Source organism: Grammomys surdaster, unplaced genomic scaffold, assembly GCF_004785775.1.
Source record: "Grammomys surdaster isolate TR1022 unplaced genomic scaffold, NIH_TR_1.0 843, whole genome shotgun sequence".
Lineage (NCBI taxonomy): Eukaryota > Metazoa > Chordata > Mammalia > Rodentia > Muridae > Grammomys > Grammomys surdaster.
This window is the reverse complement of record NW_021605262.1, coordinates 907,592-929,733: the sequence shown is the minus strand read 5'-3', so window position 1 is coordinate 929,733 and position 22,142 is coordinate 907,592. Positions and strand designations below refer to the sequence as shown.

The 22,142-nt window shown below is 50.6% G+C and overlaps 1 protein-coding gene across 1 annotated transcript in view; it reads left to right on the top strand.

Annotated features, from left to right (window-relative positions):
* Positions 1-22,142, top strand: part of Tent4a (terminal nucleotidyltransferase 4A) — a 39,751-nt gene that overhangs the window by 5,947 nt on the left and 11,662 nt on the right. The window contains exons 3-7 of the mRNA XM_028782757.1: positions 3-507; positions 17,357-17,480; positions 18,242-18,288; positions 19,334-19,454; positions 21,745-21,852. Of these exons, the coding sequence (XP_028638590.1) occupies positions 3-507; positions 17,357-17,480; positions 18,242-18,288; positions 19,334-19,454; positions 21,745-21,852 (905 nt within the window). The remainder of the gene's footprint in view (positions 1-2; positions 508-17,356; positions 17,481-18,241; positions 18,289-19,333; positions 19,455-21,744; positions 21,853-22,142) is intronic.

Sequence of the window (22,142 nt, the reverse complement as noted above, 5' to 3'; positions counted from 1 at the left end):
AGCAGCAGGAGGCCCGGGGCCGGCGCCCTCCGCCTCGTCCCCGCCGCCCGCGCCCGGCCCCGCCGCGCTGCCCCCGGCGCTGCTGACCGCGCTCGGGCCCGCGGTGGACGGCACGCGGCGCCTGCACAAATCCCCGTCGCTGTCGTCGTCGTCCTCGTCGTCGTCCAACGCCGAGTCGGGCACCGAGAGTCCCGGCTGCTCGTCGTCGTCCTCCAGCAGCACCTCGCTCGGCCGCGCCGGCAGCGGCCGCACCTTCTTCAGCTTCGCGGACGGCGCTGCCCACGCGCACCCGGGCCCACGAGGCCCTACGCCCGCCGGCTCGCCGCCGCAACACCAGTTCCACCCGGGCCGGCGGAAACGGGAGAACAAGGCCAGCACGTATGGCCTCAACTACCTGCTGTCCGGCAGCCGCGCGGCCACGCTGAACGGAGGGGGCGGCCCCGGGGCCCAGGCTGCGCGGCCCGGCACGCCGTGGAAGAGCCGCGCGTACAGCCCGGGCATCCAAGGGTGAGTGCGTCCGAGCCGCGGGGCTGCCAGCGTCGCGGGCACTTTTAAAAACTCCGTTAGATCGAGATCCACCAGGCAGGGGATTGACAGTTCGGGATGGAGGCCTCGGGCTAGACTGGAAAGCGCTTCCTTTTTTTCCTCCCCTCCAGGGCTGGCTGTCAGAGTGGCAAGCGTGTATGCGTGTTCTTTCCTGCTGGCTGGATCGTGTATTTTAGTGTAGTGAGGTCGAAGTAAAAAAAATTTTTTTTTTTTGACAGTAGATTTTTGGTAGTGGTGCAGTTTGGCCATCAAGTGAGGTTTAGAAGTGGGGTCTTGTGTGTGTGTGTTGAGGTTACCTAGTACGTTGGAATTTTGGGCAGACGTTCACAGAAAGACCGTCACCTGGGGTTTCTGAAAACCACCTAATAGCACTTAGGAATTTTTTCTGTGTACTCCCAGGAAGGTGTCGTTTTCACTTAAAATTTTTCCACACAGCTCGGAGGACCTTAGAGGTTTAACGTCCACAATGACAGCAAGGTGGGGGTGTTGGTCTGGAATTGCCCCATGTGAGACTGTTCTAGTGTGAAGGTCTTCATTCAACCCGTTGGCTTTTCTGAACATCTAGAAACAAAAAAATAGTCGTTTGTAGTCTCCAGACTGGTGAGCTGAGCTTGACTTGCCTCGGTTCCTTCTGTTCTAAAGGGCATCTAAACCCACCGCCCCCCTCCTGCCTTCCCAGGGAGCTAGATCCCCAGTTTAAGTCCACCGGGATGGTTGTTAGGCCCTGGGACTCCTTTGAGGTAACTTCTTAGGGGGTGGCTTGCGGTTTGAGGTCTGTGGGGAACACTGATATTATTTAAAAGGGGGAGGGATTGTTACATAGAAACAATTGTCTACTCTGCAACTTGTTTCAGCTGCGTTGGATTGGTATTCTCGGAGCATGCATTACAAACCCAGGAGGAGCCTAGTTCCTTCTGCCGGCTCTCCACAGTGCTTGCTTGTAGAACTTTGTGAGGCAGGTGTGGAGGAATAGATTGTGTGTGTGGCAGTGGACCTGAGGGAGGTTTCTGGATGGTTACATAACTGTAATGGACGTGGTGTCTGCTGTGAGACAGGGCCTGACCCCTGACAGAGTGCCACTTGTGTACTTCGGCATCGGCAACATTCTCTGCCCTTCAGTGAGAGTTGTGTCCCTCGAAATGGTCTCCCTGGTGGTTTGTAAGCTGGTCAGCCTCTGCGTGTTCTTCTGTAGCTTTTCTTAGTATGTGTGCCTCTGTGGGCTAGGTGTGCTTTTAGAGTCTGGGGTGCAGTTGGCATGAGTGACATGTAGTTCTCTTGATCCACCAAGCCTGGACCCTTCTTTAAATACCCTTCCTGGTACAGATGAACATTGCTACCTAGGTATTCATACTCGGCTCCTGTCACCCTACTCCCAAATCGAAAGTCCTTGTTTCTGGAGCCTGGGTATCTCTTCATACTTGTACATTGTACCATCTCTGTACATTGTAACCACCTCTGGAGGAGGCTGTTGAAGCAGTCCAAGACTGGGGTCTTGTGGGCACTGTGACCTAGCCCGTGTCAGCACTGTCAGTGGGGTGAGGTTCTACCAGCTCCTAACTCTCAAAAGAGCCTCCGGTACTTTCTCCACCCCCCAAGAGAGATGAAGGCCTTAACTCGGTGGGTCTTGTCTTCTTGCCTGAGCCCTGCCTCAGATCCGAGTTTGCCCACTGTGGGGCTGTGGTACAGGTCTTAAGAGGGCTCAGAAACCAGCTAAGGGTTTGGCCTTGGATGCTGCCCACATATATTTTCCGTGCCTGGTGACTTTTCCTTGTCTGTCTAGGTGGCATGTGAAATGATTTTGTTGACTGGTGAATCCTGGAGGAGGAGCTTGCTGGCTAGCTTGGCGTGTGTGTGGAAGAGGGCAGGGTACCTCTGTCTGTTTCCTACGGTGACCTCTCTCAGAGGGGGTGGGGAGGGATTCGTAAACCAGGGCACCAGTAGTGCTGGGTTTGTGTGTTAACTGTAAAGGTGGCTCCAGTGATTGCTTCCATGTGGTTGGTTGGTCTTACATGAACTGACCTTGGGATGGCAAGAAAGGGACCTCTCTGAGGCTAGTCTTGTGCTGTGTGGGGCTAGCACCAAGCCTTCCTCTGTGGCGTAGCAAGAGACATCAGTAAGGTTAAGTGTTGGTGAGTGTGGCCCAGTTACCAGGGAGGGGCCTGTTAGTGAGAGGCTGCTGAGCTATCTCTCTGCTCTTGGGGCTCTGCCTTTGGAGGACTCTGCAGACTTCCAGAAAGGACGAGTGGTTTTCTGGTGTGGTGAGAGTCTGGGTCTCTGCTTGGTGCACACGTGGCACCTGCACCGTTCAGCTCTCTCTGGGAGGAGTCTGCCTTTGGAAACTGCTTGTTGGCTTGGGCTCGTGAAACTGCTAGACTGCTGTCCATCCAGATCTATCTGTATGAACTCGGGGAGTCGAGAAGGTGAGTGAGTCCTGCTGAGGGAGCTAGCCTGAGCACAGCCCTGAAACCTTTTAGGTTAGGACATGGCATGTGTAATGTCAGACATGCCCTCCGCATGAGCTTCTTGTTTAGAGATGGAGGCAGGCATGGGCAGTCTCTCCAGGTTCTCCCTTCCCCTTTTAACTCTTTGTGCCTTCTGGGTCCTCAGCTCTGACCCATAGTTGATTCCTTTCTCCTGGTCACTCTCAGTGGCTTTGGAAGCTGCTTCAGGTTAAAGGTAAATAAAAGACCTCTGGAAGTGAGGATGGGCGTGTGGTCCTCACCGGTTCAGCCAGATCCTTACCGGTGTCTTCCAGCAGGATTGCACTTGGACATGGGAAGGCCCCAGCCCTTGCATACACCTGCAGCACCATAACCTGAGCTGACTCTGTGAAGGTTGTGTCCTTCCGGGTGTGCCTGCAGTGGGCAGCAGTCATGTGCAGCTTCTCTGCAGCTCTTTCCACCATGGTTAGCCTTTTCATGTGTTATGTGCCCTCGGTGATGGGAACCCCATTGTCTTTCTGAAGCTGGAGAAGCCTCCAGTGTCAGCAGTTACAGCTTGGTCCTGGTTGGTGGTGCTCACAAGGCTGCGAGTGGGGTGGTTCCCTCCCAGCTCCATGCCTGCTCGTTTTGCTGTTCACTTGTGAGGGAGTCAGAGTTTGATGGAGCAACCAGGTTCCCTCTCCTGCAGCACAGCTCCTGCCTGCTTTGACAGAAGCAGCGGGCCTTTCCTCAGAAGGCTCCATTGGGAAGGCACAGGTGAGGGCCCAGTGGGTTGTGCTGTGGAACAGAGGTGTAGTCTCTGTTACCTCCCTGCCTGTCTTCCTGTGAGCATCAAGGGATACACAGGAGGGAAGCTGTAAACACGGCCTGTGCAGGTGACGGTGGCACAAGAGGTCTTGTGGTAGAGGCGCTCAAGGTTGAAGAGGGAGGTGAGGACAGACTACTGCGCAGATGTTTCATTGTCATATGGACAGCATTACCTTCTGTGCAGCCTTCTCCAGCTACATTGCACATGCTCTCATCACCATCCCTTGGTCGGTCTCCATACAGAACTGGAAAGGCTCGGGAGATGCTGTTTCGGGCAGCTGAGGGGAGTCCCAGAGAACTGCTGAGCGATGGCTTGCTTGCTGAGGATGGAGAGCTGACACTGGAGAAGGCTGTCCAGGAGGACAAGGCCAGTCTTCTTTTTGGACTAGAATATTAAGCAGGCTGGCACAGTCCTTTGGAAAAACGAGAGGCCCTAGAGTTGGGGAGGCTCTGAGTTTGGTTCCTAACACCAAGGAGAAAAGAAATAGAAACAAATAAAACCCACAAAAATAAAAATGGAGGCCCTGAGTAATTTTGAAGAAAAACTCATCTCATGCTGGTGCTGTGCAGGTTAGGAGGGGTCTTGGTGTCCTGCTCCTGTGATCTGTGTATGAAAAAGCAGGGCTGCTTCTCTTACAAACAACACTCTTGTGGCGTAAAGTAGTTCTTAAGTTAAAACATTTAGATTTTTTTCATTCTGCTGCATATGTTTGGTTTTGATTCTTGTGTATGTGCTTATGTGAGTTTATGTGCAACATGTTTGCAAGTGTCTATGGTTGCCAGAAGAGGGCATTGGATTCCTCTGGAACTGTACTTGCAGGCAGCTGTGGGCAACCAGATGTGAGTGTTGGAAACAGTCTGGATTCTCTGCGAGGGCTCCTAGCTGCTGGGCAGTCCATCTAGCTCTTTAAATAGACATTTAAAAGAAAAAAAAAGACCTATAACTTTAAGAGTTGTGCTTCAAAGTCTTGGCTATTTTAGATGACAGACGTGAGCTTTTGGACATCCTCTTGAAAGATTTTGTACACAATATCCTTTGGGAGCAGGGGTACCAGTGTACCATGGACAGAAAGGGTGCTGTGCCTTGGTAAGGCTGATAACGTAAGAAAGTAATCAAGCTCAGAGACTTGTTTTTGATGATGCAGACAGAACTCAAGCCGCAGGAGTAACCTCCTTCCCAGGAACCATCTCTAGTGCCATGATGAGGCCGAGTCAGAGGCTCTGCCCAGCCTGTCAAGGTTGCTTTTCCCTTAAGCAAACTTGGATGGTATGCTAAACCCCGTAAGGCTGCCCAGGAGAGAGAGGCTGGCTCGCAGTGAAGCCTGGGATGCCCTCTGTATGCCTCTGAGTGGGGCAGCCATGTCGTCTTCCCGCTTGGCATGTGCAGGGACTGAAACAGCTTCCTGCTCTTGATACATCACCATTGTCCACTGTTCTGTGGCCAGGTAGCAAAGTCCGGTGCACTGGACTTGGAGCATTTATCTCACCAGTCACATCCTTCCGGTCACTGGAGGATGACTTGGGTCATGTCTGTCTCCAGGGCCCGCCCACAAGCACATTCCTGCAGTTAGGGCAGTTACCTGGGGAGACTCCTCTTCTAGCTGTTTGGCCCCCTCCCATCTTCGAGCCCATTAGGTGCCTTGACTCTCTTGTTTTTTTGCCAGTTAGAGGGGACCTGTTACCTCTAAGGGCTCACATGATTGCATAGGCTCATTCAGATGGGCTGTCTTCAGGCCGTGCAGTGCAGTGTGTTCCATAGACTATTCCATCAGAACCATAGGTTTGGGCATGGGACGCTGTCTGCCACACACAGTCATAGTTTAGTAGGAAGACAGCCGTGTTGTGGGAAGAGGAGGCCATGATTGTCTTGTCCAACACTGTCTTCTGCTTGGACATCAGCCCATCGTAGTGACTCTTGCATATTGCCAGCCCTGTCTTCTGGCTTGATTGTCACCCCTGAAGCTGTGCTGAAGCTGATGTCAAGAACAGTATGCACTTTTCTGTGCCTCTCACAGATGAACCATTCTTTAGTCTGCCATTTAAAAAAAGTTTACACAAGAACCACATGATTGCACAGGAACTGTCCCAGCCACGAGGACACCTGCATCGATGGGTCAGATTGTCTCAGATAATGACAAAACAGCCCGTCGTTGCTCTGTATAAGATATGGCCAACACCTGATCTGCAAGCTCTGTTGATGGGGACGGTTGTTTGCCTGTCACCTCAGTTGCAGAACATGTGCCTCCTCCTGGAGGAGCAAAAAGACCCCTGTAATTCTTGCCTCGTCTCTTCCTGAGCCCCCATCTGAATCTTTAGATCCTATGGAGTTAGCTTCTACTGTCCCCTGCCTACCTACACTCCCAGCACCAAAGACATGCGTGCTAAGATACAAAAGACAAATAGATTTGGTGTGCAAAAGTAAAGAAAGCTTTAATTTTTTTGTCTTAGGCATTTTAAACACAGACTGTGAGTTTTGCAGTGATTTTTTTTTTACATGCAAAACAGTATGTTAGTTTCTGAGAGTGTAACTAAGACCGGTAGCATAGGGTGAAAACAATAACGAACACACAAGATGAAGAACATAGAAAAGTCTCATGCCATATCTGAAAGGTATTCCTATTTGCTTATATCAGTTTTCTTTTTAAAAATTGGATAACAACAGAAAGGTTAGAGCATTTGAGTAAGTTTGGAGACTAATTAGACCACCTGCTGAGTGTCGCTGGTCATCCGTGCTGTTTGCTGGCTTCATACGTGGGCTGGGCTGTGTCAAGGCTTGACCTGTGGGTTCTGCACAGGCTTATCTTTTCCCAGATGGCAGACCCAACTAGATGGGATGTCCCTATGAAAGGAACATCCTTGAGTCAGTGGCTTGTGACACTCATTATTGCCTTTTACATTTTTTAAAATTTATTTATTTACATTCCAAATGTTACCCCCCCCCATGTACCTCCTCCCAGAGTTCTTGGCCCCATCCTTACTCCCCTTTGCCTCAGAGAGGGTGCGCTCTCCCACCCAAATCTCACCTCTATCAGCTTGATGCCCCCTTCCTTGGGGCATCAAGTCTACAGGATTTAGGCGCATCCTCTCCCACTGAGGCCAGGCAGGGCAGTCCTCTGCTGCATGTGTGCTGGGGTCCAGGCCACAGACCAGCCCATGTATGACTTTTGGTTGGTGGCTTAGTCTCTGGGAGCTATGAGGAGTCTAGGTTAGTTGATACTGTTGTTCTTTCTATGGGGTTGCTTTGCACAACTCTGTGGCTTTTCCCGGTGTTTGTTTTCTGAGAAACAACAGTGGGCATAACCTTCGAATTCTAGTCCTGAGAGTGATTGGGACACAGAGTCGAATTATTCCCATTCCTACCTCAGTTTGTTTCTCATATTTAGAAGTGTTCTCTTGGTTTTGAGAACATGCTTCATTAGCCCAGTCACATACTTGGGGGTCTAGTTCTGGCTGGTTTTACCTGGGCTCTAACTCCCAATCCTCAGTTTCCCCACCTGAGAAGTAGGGCTTGTGACATAACTCAATCAGCAGTTTGTGAACTGGTCAGCATGTGTGAGAAAGGCTATTCCTCCCCCCTTTCCTCCCCTCAGGAAATGGAAACCAGAAATGGGCTTCTTGTTACCAACAGGAAAGCCTTCCTCCTCTTTCTTTTCTTAAATAGACGAAGAAGGATTGAGGATGTAGACTCAGCTGACACCAGTGTTGGTTGACCCTGGTGAGTTCTGGGATCTCCCCTCCCCCAAAGCCTTGTATTTTAAATGCAGACAGCACTCTAGTGAGTCGGTTGTCACCGTGTGTGTGAGCTCGTGTGTGCTGTGCTGTAGCTGGAGTTAGGTTGGGTTCAGCTCTTAGTCTGTTCCGAGTGGAGGTGTGAGCGTCCGTGGGTGACCCTTACTCTGAGTTCCTTGCACTTCCTACACAGAGTTTGTGGGTTTGGAGGGAACAGAGTGGTGTGTCGAGGAGCCACAACAGGGCAGGGTGGTCCAGCCCAGTGCAGGACGTGCAGAGCCTGCCTGGGTAGTGGCCACTCTTCGTGTGTACTGCACTTGGAGGGCGGCCAGTGCAGGGGAAAAGCTAAATTGAACTTTAATTTATTGATTGTTTGGTGGCATTGGGAGTCATGCTGAGCCCGTTGAGCAGGCAGACGTTCTCCCGGTGAGCCCCCCTGAGCCCTTACTTAATTTTAGTTAAAATTTAAATGGCCCTGTGTTTGGACAGTGCCGACTTTGTGCAACTTTATGTTTTATTTGAAATAGTTTAACTTGGTAAGTTGCTGAAATAAATTGAAGCTCAACTGCAGTAAAAGAGTGTTGCTCAGCAGGTTGCCATGGAGGAAGCGCTAGAGTTCATATGTCTGAGTCTCCAGTACAGATTCTTTATGAAAGGCTGATATGTGCGGCACCAAAGCAGCATGGAGTGGGGAGAGTGCGGGTGGGAGCAGTCTGAGGAGTGGAGCCTTTCTTTCTGGTCAGCATGCAGAAGACAGAGCAGGCTGCTGGTGGTTTTGAGAATGGGTTGTTGCCTTCCAGGTCTCTCCCAGTTTTAACAGGTTCCCCACCAACGTCTCCCAGCAGCTTCTGTGCACAGGATTCTTGGAGGCCAGTGAGCCCTGCTCCACTTTCCTCTTTGACTTCCTGGTACATAGCCACACAGAAGCCGTATTTCTTGTGTTTTATAGACACAAACGCAGTCTAGATTAGCTAAAATGGTCTGGCAAAGAGGTCTTCCCTTGTGCATATTACTGTTGAGGGAGATAGCTACCACAGACTAACGGTTTAGCAAGGCACTAGGCAAAGTCAAAGGTAAATTCATAAGGGTTTCCTGTGCCAAGGAGTGCCTTTCCTTATGAGAATGGGCCTATGCCTCCTCTGTGCAGCTGCTCGCCTGCAGAGGGGCACAGGAAGCCCTTTGGGACTGGAGCTTGCTTCCTGGCCGTCTAGAGCTTGAGTTTTGGGGAAGGTGGGTGATCCGTGAGATGTTGCCTTGTGGACTCTTAGCTGACATCTCCTGGAAGAGCCAGGCATCCCTGCAATCTCAACAACAGCTCATTTGAACGAGATGAGAGTAATTTTCAGGAGATACTCAGATCTTGTTCAAGGATCACCTAGGAAGTGAAAGAACTGACTCAGATGCAGGGTTCTTGCCTGGCAAATCCATGCACCTTACCAGTGCCCTCCAGAGAGTGAGAGGGAACAAGAGTTGAGAGTCAGGAACATGACTTGGTGACATGGCAGTGACAAGAGGACAAGCATAATGAAGAGTGTTTTGGTCACAGGCCTCTTCTCTAGATTGAAGTAACATTTTAGAAAGTGAAGAGGAGCTGTGATACGATACCCAAAAGCTTTACTGTTTACTCTTTAAGAGCACTTGGCATGGTCTGTGAAACAAAGGAATTCGGAGTATAGCTACCAGCTCCTCGTGAATGAGTCACCAGAGACTAGTGTGTGCATGGTAGCAGGATGTCAGGAAGGAAGGTCACATCGTTGGCATGACACTCTGAACTACAGGGTGGGCTACTTACAGTTTGAGCTTGTGGGGAGCGGCTAGTGGCTGGAAGAAAGCTCACTGTGCTTGAGGCTCTCTAGCAGGTGGACTCTGTCTTCCTTTGTTCCCACATGGCTGGAGCCTGCTGTACTGCTAGTTAGAGCCCCACTGACCCCACTCACCCCCGCCTGGGCCAGGCCTCTCTGATATCTATCCCTTTATACAGTGTTTCCTGCTGCCTTCCAGGATGCTCCAGGAGGTATGGCACTGAGAGAAACAATCCACCCAGAGTAGCACAGCACAGTCCTGTCAGTGGAGCCCAGGCCCCGTGATTCCCTGGCTCACTCATTAACTAGGAACAAGATAGAGGGACTTGCCAGAGAGGTGAGGTTGTCAGGTGCAATGCCTGTGAATTCCAGGCTCTGGCTCCTCTGGAGAGAGGCCAGATGCTGCCAGCACACTTTGCTTCTGAGGACAGGTCTTTGAATGTCTCCAGGAACGTGAGCGACACTTCTCAGTAGTCTAGCAGCAGGAGGACAGGGGGCTATGTCCTCCTAGAGAGGACTCCTCACCTTCCTGTAAGACAGTTTATAGGTGACTTTTCAGAGCACTGGTGCCTATTCATTTATTCATTGTTCCTTGACATGGAGTAACCCCTGCTGATGTAAACTTGGGGCTGTTCTGTCTCAGCCTCCCCGCTGCTGGGGTTACAAATGTGAGCCATCATTTCTGGCACCAGTTTTAAAATAATGATGTATTAGTAAAACTGGTTCATTTTCTTAAAAGTGGAAGCTTTAAAGTAACTCGGTCTATGACTCAGAAATCCCCAGGATACTTAGATGACCACAGCTGTAGATGGTGTTCTCCAAGATCCTGTAGGTATTACTTGGAACCATCAACAACAACAACAAAAAAACCTCACTAGAATCATCTTCATATAAACTCTAGTAAATTATTTATTTTGCTTCAGTATGAAATGTGCAGTTTCAAATAGAAACACAGGCTCCCGAGAGCCAGCACTGGGGTTGAGAATGTAAACTGACAGAGCCCTGAGTGCAGAAGGTCATGCTAGCAAGGCACTGGCTTGCTCTCGGTTTATGGGCTGAGAAGTCAGCCCTTCTCCGTCTTCCCTCCTGGCGTTGCTGTGAGTTTGCCATTTTGTTGTGTGGTTTCATTCACTAGCATTTGTTGATTGAGCCCTTACTGAGCCAGGATGTTCACTGAGGGCCGTGCTGCTCCTCTGTGCCGTCCTCTGCTCTCATTAGCTCTGCAGGCCAGCCCTGCACCCCTGGGTTCTGGGTTGCTCTGCTCAGACCCCCTGTGTGTAGTTTTTGCCTGAGATGTGGTTTGGTGGTTCTTCATACTGCATAGCAGCTGCTGCCGGTACCTTTTTATGAAGGGACTGGATAGATACATTTCTGTAGAGTGGATAAGGGCTCTACTCCCTGAAGCCTGTGGTGGCCCTCTAGGGTACCTTGGCTTTCTTCTTCCCATCTCAGAACAGTGCATCACCACCTGTCCTCTGAGGCAGGACCTTGTCTCCTCTGGTCTGAAGATTGATACTAATTGCTGACCTGTCTAGACATCTCTGTCCAAGCAGGCCGCTTTGTGAGGCAGACTTTTCTGGACCTCAGCTGCTTGTGCACTGCAGGCTGAAGTTGGTCTGCAGTGTAGGCGAGGCTCCGTCAGGTCCTTGCTCCTGTGTTACTGGCTCTGCCTTTCCTGGGGTGACAAGTGTCAGAATGTCTGTCTGTCTTTGGATGCTGCTTGCCTTGGCTCTGTCACTGACACCCAGCAGCCTCTCCCTGACCCCTGACTTTTCTCTACATTAGGGACATGTTCTCTCCAATGTTTTTCTGTGGAGCTAGCAGTGAGGTGGCTTTCTCTTCTGGATTCACTGTTTTTGTGATACAGTGTTCCTTGCGCCATCCCTCTTACCACAGCACATTTCCCCTCTCCTCATTTTAATACTGACTTGCTGTGGATAGTTTCCTATGGAAGCAGCCCCCTCCCCAGTCCATCCGTAGTTCTGAAAGTCTGCTTGCTCCGTGGGATGACCATTTGTGGCTTGCTGGTGCCAGATGTGGGCAGCGAAGGTTCAGGCTGAGCTGGGGCACTACCTTGTTGGGACCTGGACTCTGCTTTGAGTTGTTTCAGCTTTCCAGGGTCTGTGCTCTTGCCTTCCCCCCCACCTCCCATTTCCTAGAAGGAAGGCCTGGTGGCCTCTTGTTTACAGTCAGCCGCTGAGGACAGAAGTGGCCTCCTGGGCTCTAGCACTCAGTCTGCTGCTGTGTAGGGATGCTGCCTTCTCTCCAGGGTTTCCTTGCCTGGGGGCTGCTGTTCCTCTTCAGCTGCTGCTTCTCCTTCCTGTCTCAGCCTCAGCACCAGCTTTTTGGAAGATACTCCCTGACAACTTGTGAAACCAGTTTGAATTTCTTCCCTCCTCCTGTTTATTCGTTTCCCTTCTCCCCAGGGAAGACCCTTCTGGTAGAGGAGAGTGTGAGCAAGGGCCTCAGTTTCTCCTGTCTGGCTCCCTGGTCTGCAGAACGAGTCACACAGGAGGCTGTCAGTAAATAACTGGAGTATGCAGGTCACTTCTGCTTTCTGTACTGGAGTCCTGGCAGAAACCTGTGGACCTGTTGGGTTATTTTCTCTCCCTCTGTCTTAATTCCTGCCTTTTCTTTCTATATTTTTAGTAAATTTCCACTGTTAGGGTCCCCTTTTTCTCATAAGGTCCTTTTTGTCATCTTGAGTCTCTGGTGGTTGAAGGCCAGAGGACTACTGCCCTGGTCCCAATTTCCATGTGTGGTGCCAGGACTCTACTCAGTGGCCAGTGTTACATGGGAGAGGCCCAAGCAGTGTTCTGTGCAGGTGCAGCCGTGGTGCCTCTTTCCAGTCTGAATGCAGCAGCAGAGCTCTCGTAGTCCTTGGGCTTGTGCCTCAAGGCGGCTGAGCGGCTGGGCTGCTTGGGGGGGGGGGGTTGTTGGGTTTCTGATCAGGGGCTAAGTCATTGGGAATCCCACACCCTCTGTGGAAGGGTTGCCCTGAGGTGGTATTTCTGAGCAAGGTGGGTATCGAGGTCTGAGGTTGCTGGTAGCCCATGGCATGGAGCGGATCTGGGACATGTCCCTTAGATCCAGTGCAAAGTGGCCCAGTCCTGCTGAGCACATTTCAGTATCCTCAGTGCCTAAGTACTGGCACTGGCTTCAGCTGGTCCAGGGCTTACTGACTTCCCTCTGTAGAGGCTGAGGGGCTGTAGTCATGTCAAAGGCATTGCCAGCACTGCGGCACTTGGCATGAAGTCCATTCTCTAGTTAACACTTTGTTCCTGATGTACCTGCTGTTGAGAAGTGATGCTCCTGCTTTGCCTGCTGTGTGGCGCTGGGCTTTCTCGGTGCCCTTAGGTTTGCTCTGCCTGGGGCATAGTCTTGAGTAACCAAGCTTGCACATGGTGCCTCTTAGACCCCTTCCCTCGGTAGGCTCTGGAAGGCTCTCACACTTCTGTGTGTTCAGAGTCCACATTGGCAGTGTTGATCAGACAGCTGCAGGGCCCGCCCTCTCCATCTTGTGTACTAACCTGTTGTAATTAGCTTTAACTCTGAACTTGACCAGACTGGCCTGTGGGCTTGTCTGCAGAGGATTGGCTTCTTGTTAATTATGTGGGAGGGACCCTACTCTGTAGAAGACAAACACCATTACCTGGGCAGGTGGTCCTGGGCTATCTGATAAGTCTGGGTAAGCATGAGCCTGAGTGAGCCAGCAAGCACCATTCCCCTGCTTCCGGTCTGCTGAGTTCTTGCTGTTGGATGCCCCTCAATGATAGACTGCAACCTGGAGGTGCAGGCCGCATAGTGTGACATTCCTGGAAGTATAGTCACAGAACCCTTTCCTCCCCAGGTCACCTTTGATCAGTGCTTATCACTGCAGCAGCATTTTAACCTCAGCCCTCCTTGGCTGCCCCAGGGAGTAGCTGCTGCAGAGACCTTCCTTCTCTCTTCAGCATCTCAGGCCAAGCCTGTCCTATGCGGTAGAGCTGTCATGTCCACCCACCCCACCTTTCTTCAGAGCCTCGTGCTCGCTATACCATTTACAGCCCTGGTAGAAGGTAGGTACCAGAGAGATTCCTGTAGCTACTCAGAACAGCTAGTGGGAGTCCCCCAAACACCCATGGGCTCAGTTCCAGCCTTCAGCCTTCCGCTTATTTTGAGCCCATAGTTAAAAAAAAAGCATTTGATAGTCTGAGACAGGGTTTTCTAATTTGTCTCTGATTCAAAGATTTCTAATTTGTTCAGATACTAGTTGCCTTGTGACATAATTAAATAAAAGTGATTTATAATTAGTTCATTAACCATGTCAGTTAATGAAGCTTTAAAGAAGATTACCCGCCCTCAGAATCCTGGAAGCAGCTCACTCATTCTTCTGTGGGTACTTGTATGTGCCTTGCTTGGCGGCCTCTTCCTTCTGAGGAATAAAGAGGCACCTGCAGCTCAGTACAGAGGGTCAGTTGTACTTGTGTCAGAACCCGCCTGTCCTGGCTGCTCTGTGTACACTGCTTGGTACTAACTAACCTGCTGTTGTTAGCTTTAACTGTTAGCTTGGCATGTGTGTGGGGGGTGGGGGAGGGGTGGGATGGAGGGGGGGAGAAGAGAGAGGAGAATCATTTAATTACAAATATTTTTACCAAGGGACTATTTTCTGGCAAAAATCGTTCCTGAAGAGGTGGGTTTTCGTCTCAGAAACTACTGATTTTAAAGTTTTTTGAGGCTGGGCATGGTGGGCCACACCATTAATGCCAGTACTAGGGAGGCAAAGGCAGGTGGATCTGTGTGAGTTCAAGGCCAGCCTGGTCAACATAGCAAGTTTCAAGTCAACCACAGCTGTGGAGTAAGATCATGTCTGAAACCAGCAACAGTAAACACTGAAGAAGAAGTTGGAGGAGGGGAGAGAATAGATTGACAGTTGAGAAATTGAGGAGGTTTCAGAGTTTGATTAGCAGAGTCTGGAGAGGGAAGTCAGTGCTTGAAGTCAGTGCAGGCCCTAACCTCACTTTCCAGTAGAATTGGGAACTAATGGCATGAATGGGCAGCTCTGTGGGGAAGGGGGTAACCAGGTGTAGAGCCGTGGGCCTGTGGGCAGCAGAGAAGCCATGTGCTAGCAGCTCACAGTTGGTGAATTACATTCTGTGGCAACGCCCAAGGAGGACCACCCATTTTTCCTGTGTGTGCTTTCTCACTTGTGCGCGTGCGCTTCTTCTGTCTCTGTCTCTCCTTTTTATTTTATGTATATGAGTGTTTTGCCTGCATGTGTGTCTGTGCACCAGCTGAGATCCTGGTGCTCTGGGGAAGTTGGAAGAATATGTTAGGTTTCCTGGAATTGGAGTACAAACGGTTAGGAGCCTCCATGTGGGTGCTAGGAACAGAACCTGGGTCCTCTTAACCCCTGAACCATATCCCAGCACCAACCCTCTTTTTCTTTCCATAAAGGTGCGATGTGACGCCTAATATCACCTTTGGGTGTTTCTCTGCTTGTTCTTGTGTGGTTCTCAGCCATCCTTGGTGCAGGCCATGGCTCTGCGTCTGCTGCTTCCTTGTGCTCTTTACTGATGCAGTGCAGCTGTTGGCCTAAGGTCGAGAGCACAGGCAGCACCTTCGAACAGCTTACAGCTTGTGCTTGATTTGAGTGGGGAGCCCAAGCCTGAAGGTCTGGGATCCTGGGAGTAGAGAATGAGCCAGCTTTGCCCAGGTAGGAACCTGGGGGAACGCATAGGAACCAGGAACCTAAGCTTAGGGGCTGTGTCAGCCAGCTTGGATTTGCTTGCATTATCTGGGACAGCACTTCTGAAGTGAAAACTATCCTCTCAGGATCGCCATCGCTTTTCTTAGTAGCTGGATTTCGTATGGAGAGATTTGGTTTGGCTTTATGGCTGGGAACCTTTCTTCTTAAGAATAGCCCAGAGATCCAAGCTCTAAGTCCCTGACTTGGGCATTAAAGACAGAAACTGATGGAATGTACAGAAGATGTGAGAAAATCTGTTGCATCTTCCTCTGGTGTTTTGAGATGGTCTAGTGTGGTCCAGGCTGGCTCCAACTCTTAGTTCTCATGCCTCTACCTCCCAAGTGCTGGATTATTATAGACATGGGCTGCCACCCTCCTACTGCAGTTGGAGACTGGCAGGCCCCAGGGTATGAAAGGGAAGCTCTGACACGGCGAGCACACAGGCCTCTAGCACACCTCTTTGCCTGCTTCCTTCTTCTGACCTGGTGGAGGCTCTAGGATGTAGGAAAGAATAGGAGTAGGGCTCTCACCAGGCTTCCGAGGCCACCTGAAACCAAGGCTTTTCTCAGCACTGTCCCTTAGCTGGCGGGTACTTCACCCGCACAGGGGTGGACAGCAGCAGAATCATGGAGTCGCACCGGCTGTAGGATGATGCCTCTGTGACCAACGAGAGCTGGGACAGGAGGCAGCCACAGCCTCTTGAGGTGTGCCCAGACAAGAAGTGATGCTCTACTTCTCTTCCCATGTCTGCTACCAGCTGCTGTCAGTCGTCAGACTTCCTGTCCTCGCTGACTACTACAATTTGGTGGTGCCTTATTGACCCTGCTTGCTTTTGGGAAAGGCCAACAGGAGGCTTGGCTTTTTGTGTAACCTTCTCATTTCAGAGGCTTAAAGGCAGTTCCGTGGCAGTGTCCTTTCCTGAGAACGCAAAGCACACATTCTTTACTGACCCCCGCCCCCAGCAGTTTGTAATATTTATATCCCATTTAGCATGACTTCAGGAAGATACCTGCCTCACTGATAGGACCACTGTTTTACTGGGCACCACTTCTTGCTCTGGGCACTTATAGGCCATGGCCTTACTTATCCCTGGAGGAATGTCAGCCACTTCCTTCTTGGCCCCAAGTGAGTGATCAGACATATGATTGCACACTGTGTGTTTTACTGATGGCAGGGATTTTGCTGTGGATCAGAAGACGCTTTCCAGCTTTCTTCTCTGGAGTATCAGGGAAGGCCCTTACTGGTAACGATGCACCCGAGCGAGGAAGCCCAGCATGAGGTTTGAGGAGTCTCATGCTGGTGGGGCTATCTGTGCTGCTGTGCTGGAGAAGACCTGAGTCATCTTTGCACTCTTGGACCTCTCTGTCTACAGGATGTTTGAGTGTGGCTACCCTGCTCAAACTCTGCTGTTCTCCTCCTGAGCTCCTCCGCTTGAGACCTCGTGGGCAGCCTGCAGGAGCTCCTGTGGATCTGTGTGTCTTTCTTGTCTCAGGCTGTGTGTGTTGCCTATCGTGAGGTGTGTCGGGAGGTTCCTGTGTGACTCCAGATGCCTTGGCTAGGGCTTGAACATTTGGCTGGCTACTGTGCTGCACTGCAGTTCATTGAAAAATGTCTGTCATGAGGGTAGCTTTCGGATGACATTTGTTTTGAATGCATCTTTAAAGGTTAGTCATAACTACATGAGTGTTTGGAACTGACAAGAGTTCATCTGTGGAGCTATACCATACAGTGAGATTTGATTCCATTATATATGTTCACAGAAAGGAAACTGGGGCTGGAAAGATGCTCAGCAGTTAGGAGCACTGGGTGTACTTACAGAGGACTTGGGCTCGGTCCCCAGTACCCACATGGGAGCTCACTGCTGTGTATAACTATTTCCAGGGGATCTGGTGCCCTCTTATGGCCTCTGAGGGCACTCTGTGTGCAAATGTACAGACATATTTGCAGGCAAAACTCGCATACACATACAATAGATACTAATAAGTAAGCTGGACTTTTAAATTTTCATTTTATGTGTATGAATGTTTGGTACATATCAGTGTATCATGTGTACTGTGCCCTCAGAGCCCATAAGAGGGCATCAGGTCCTTTAGAACTAGCCTTACGAAGGCTTGTGAGCCACCTTATGGCTGCTGGGAATTGAACCTGGGGTCCTCTGGAATTGTAGCCAGTGCTCTTAACAGCGGAGACATCACTCTGGTCCTAGAAGCTGGGTTCTAAGTAGCTCCAAATATATTTTTCCTATAGGAAAAGGTAGAATTCTGCTTAATTGTAACTCTCTCATTTTTCTCTTTTATCCACAGACTTCATGAGGAGATAATTGACTTCTATAACTTCATGTCCCCTTGTCCTGAAGAAGCAGCCATGAGAAGGGAGGTGGTGAAACGGATTGAAACAGTGGTGAAAGACCTCTGGCCCACAGCTGACGTGCGTATCTTGTTCGCCTTGCACACACCAGTCCATGTGGTTGTGTCCGCTTGGTCCATGTGCCCATGCTTCCTGTTACCACAGTATAGTGGCTCTCCAGGCACAGTCCTGGGCAGCTTCACTCGGGAACTACTTAGACAAGCACCCTCCCCTCTACTGCGAATAGCCCTGGCGTAGTCCAACCTTTGGTTAGCCTACGAAACCCGTAAATACAAGTATTTATATTCTCCTAGTCATTCATTCACTCTGCCCACCCCCACCCCCTCTTTGTTCGTGTTTTAAAATCGAGTTAAGGTTAGAAATCTCCCTCCGGCTCCACCCACACTTGTAGTCACTGCCGTTCACAGCATGGAACATGTTTGTTTCGTTAGAAACTGCGCCAGCAGTGCATGGTGGCGCATGCCTTGAGTCCCAGACCTCGGATGGCAGAGCCTTGCAGTTTGAGGCTCGAGTGGGCTACATAGAGGAACCCTGTCTCAAAACGTAACAGACTACACATGTTTCCTGGTCCGGCTCATGTGAATGAGCGTGTATCTGTGGAAGCAGGTACTTGCCTGTTTGTAGTCCTTGGTGCAGGCAGCCTGTGGTGTGTCAGCTGGCCAGGTAGCTGTCACCTGGCCTGGAGTTTGATGTAAATGCACAAAGAGTTTTCTAGTTTGTCACAGCATTTTGCCTGCTCCTTCCCCTAATGCCCACACTGGTTTTGTTTGACCTTGTGTTTTGCAAACCTGCTGACTTGAACTGTGGGACTTCTGTTTCAGGTGCAGATATTTGGCAGCTTTAGTACAGGCCTCTATCTTCCAACAAGGTGAGTGTCAACGCTGATGACGGCACACCTGGGTGTTGGCTCATGGAGTGGCAGTGTCTTTGCTTCTGAGGCTTGAATGGCCAGCTAAAGGGAAGGATTGCAGAGCACAGGGGAAGTAGGCAGAAAGTAACATTTATTAGTTTAGTATTAAGGCAGCAGATTGCTTCCTTGGCATTTTTCTTCTTGCATTTAATTTCTCACAGAACAGAAATGTTGGGCATTAGATGGAAATGAGTAGGAACTGCCTTAGTCTCTGTTGCTCTGAAACAAGGCTGAGGGAGGGCTGAGCCGTGAGCACTAGAGACTCAATGAGTGCTCAGTGCGGGCTCTGAGAAGTCTCAAGACTCAGAGGCCGGAACTGGGTCAGGCTTTCCTTTTTATAACAAACTCACTCCTGTAGCAGTGGTCTTGATTGCCCCAGAGTCTGCTCACCTTAGGAAGGAGAGAGACCTGTGCTGTTGGTTGGGCCCTGCATTTCAGTGGGAGTCTTTGGGGTTGTGATAGTGAATAGAAAGTGTTAATGAACGTTCCAGCACAATTCTGTTAGAACAGTATTTCCCAAAGATCTTTATGTAGACGTGTCAGATTTACATCCTGTAATTGTCTTCTGGGCTCAGCTTTTCGTACACATAGGGTATAGGTGGCTTTTGTTGTCGTGCTGGTTAGCTTTTAGAGCTAGCTTGCTAGCATAGCATTGGGCTGTGACATCAGGACTCGGGCTGTCATGGGCAAGGCCTCTAGAGGCCAAGTAGATTAAAAGTCCTCAGAGATCTCCAGGCCACGAAGCAGGAGCCAATGATGATGGTGTAGATAGCTGGAAAGTAGTTTATCCATTTCACCTGTTGATTACTGGGACTCTGAGGACCGTTTCACTCTGGCTTTGTATACTTAAAGGACTCAAGAGCTGCATTCAGTGCCCAAGGCTTAGGTGCTTAATGGGACCTTGTGGATATAGAGGCAACAGGCTGTGGTACTGGCCTTCACCATGGGAGGTCACCTCCTGGTGAGGTGTGTTGTAACTGATACACGTTTCTCTTCTGTCCAGTGACATAGACCTGGTTGTCTTTGGAAAGTGGGAACGTCCTCCATTACAGTTGTTGGAACAGGCCCTGCGGAAGCACAACGTGGCTGAGCCATGCTCCATCAAAGTTCTTGACAAAGCTACAGTGAGTACTGGGGGCCTGACACCTTCACCTGAACGCAAGTCCCGACATGGGGTCAGTGTCCTCTGGTTTTCCTCACAGTGGTTACTGGTTATATTTTGAAGATTGTCCTCTTGTGGTATAACCATATCAGCTACCATCTTCATGATTTACCAGCTGAGAACCTGTTTGGTGATAAGTGGACTTGTTGTCATTGTGAGATCTTCACTCTTGGCCCTCAAAGACAGACTTGTGTCCATGTGTCCACGGAGTAAGGCAAGGAAGAGGGTCACTAGGAGAGACTAGCATTCCATGTGCTGTTGTCCTGTGTGCAGCTTAGGGATCTGTGTGGTGGTGGTATGTGTGTGTGTGTGTGTGTGTGTATGTATGTGTGTGTGTATGACAGAGAGGGAGAGGGAGAGGGAGAGGGAGAGGGGGAGAGAGAGAGAGAGAGAGAGAGAGAGAGAGAGAGAGAGAGAGAGAGAGAGAGAGAGAGAAAACGCTAACTTAATACTGAAGGAAGAAAACCTAGAGTTCCCTTTGTTGCCCAGACCTGTGTCTGCATAGGAAATGCTCTGTCTCAGGGGAAGCTGAAAGATGAAGTTGCTTCTAAGAAGTTCCTGGGAGAGTTCATCGCAGTGGTTCAGCTTTGATGCCTACAGTCTCAGTCTGTGGCCCTATATGTACCAGCTACCGCTGCCGTGGGCTGAGGGTTCAGTTTGGAATTAGTGTGTTCCCTCATCTGTAGAGTTTTGGGGAAAAGTGTGAGTTTCAGTGGCTGCAAGCTCAGTTGGTACTTCTGCGTGCGGTGGGTGAGTGTTCAGATGGAAGCATGCCCACTGTGGGTTGTGAGCTTCACCAAGTGTCTGTGCTCGCTCTCCCTGCCCAGCAGCTGGCCCTCTAGGCCTGGCTCCCATACTGCCTTTTACCCACCTGAGCTCTGCCTAGACATAATCCTTGGGTAAGATGCAGAAGGCTGTGTTGCACTCAGTCCTCCAACTGACCAGCAGGCACATGAGGAAACGCCCACGGTGAACAGCAAGGGAAAGGCACTGAGCTCCATTAAACACCTGGGCAGAGGTGACACTTTGCTGTGACCCAGGGTCCTGCTGTGACCCAGGGTCCTGTTGTGGCCAGGGTCCTACTGTGACCCAGGGTCCTGCTGTGACCCAGGGTCCTGCTGTGATCCAGGGTCCTGCTGTGGTCCTGAGTCCTGCTGTGATCCAGTGTCTCGCTGTGGTCCAGGTTGCTGCTGTGGTTCAGTGTCTCGCTGTGGTCCAGGTTGCTGCTGTGGTCCAGTGTCTCACTGTGGTCCTGAGTCCTGCTGTGGTCCAGTGTCTCGCTGTGGTCCAGGTTGCTGCTGTGGTCCAGTGTCTCGCTGTGGTCCAGGTTGCTGCTGTGGTCCAGTGTCTCAATGTGGTCCTAGGTCCTGCTGTGGTCCAGTGTCTCGCTGTGGTCCAGGTTGCTGCTATGGCCCAGGGTCTCACTGTGGTCCAGGGTCCTGCCATGGTCCATCTCTGCTGTATTTCTTCTTCTTATCTTTAATTCCTCATTTGGGGAGAAATCCAGCTGTCTTAGCCACTGTGACCACTCAGGCTTGTGCGTTAGTGCAATGACACACTTTGACAGTGAGGGAGGCCCTAGGGACTTCTGTTGGTGTCATTACTCAGATGTAGAAGAGCTTATGGGTGGCCTGAGGTTCTTGAGCTTTTGAACTTTTCAAGATTCAGACAGCATTTGAGGAATGTTGGGTGTAATTGCTTAGTCCTTCTGGACTTCCTGCTTCAGCATGTTGAAAGATATGTACGTTGTCCTCAGTCACTTGAAGGTGTGGCCTCCCAGCTGCTGGTGGTGGTGGGGGGTGCTCTCTCTGCTGAGCATCCTCCAGTGATAACCTTGAAGTACAAGGGCTTGGTGTGGTGCAGCCTGTCTCTGTAACAGCTGCTCCAAAGTGAGGGTGGGAGTGCTGCTCCGTGTGTGTCAGGGTGTGGAGCTCTTCCCTGGTTTACAGAGCAGATGGAGGGCTCACCTTTGGCCATGTGTGGTGTGGCTGTGAGGGCGCATATGCAAGTCAGGCCTCTTTCTCGGGCTCCCATTTCACGCTTGCTGTCCCTTCGGAGTTGGCCTGCAGGAGATGGTAGGGTGGGAGCCCTGCTGGGAGAGGCTGGGTCACGGTCATCAAGTGGACCTCCAGTGACCTCTGAGATGAATGCCTGACGTTCATGACTGCCAGTTCCCTTTTGTGAAGAGAGAACGGGGAGTGGCTGTCTGGAGATGTTGATGTCACAGCAGTTTGTCACCTGTGTCCTCACAGGTGCCCATCATAAAGCTTACAGACCAGGAGACTGAAGTTAAAGTTGACATCAGCTTTAACATGGAGACTGGCGTCCGGGCGGCAGAGTTCATCAAGAATTACATGAAGGTACTGTTGTCACAGGCCCCCAGCAAGGACAGGGCTGTGAGACCTTAGAATGGGTTATTGGAGCAGTACTGACAGTGCAATTTCCAAGTTCTGTCACAGGGTTTGTGGAGGCACTCAGGAAGTGCATAGTCGTTTTCTGATTGGCATTGAGTGACTGCTTATTTTAGAGCACTCTGGACAATGTTCTGTGTATTAGTGCACAGCCTTGTTCCCAGCTTAGTGCTACACTCCTAGCTAGCTTCCTCCTTCCTTCCTTCCTTCCTTCCTTCCTTCCTTCCTTCCTTCCTTCC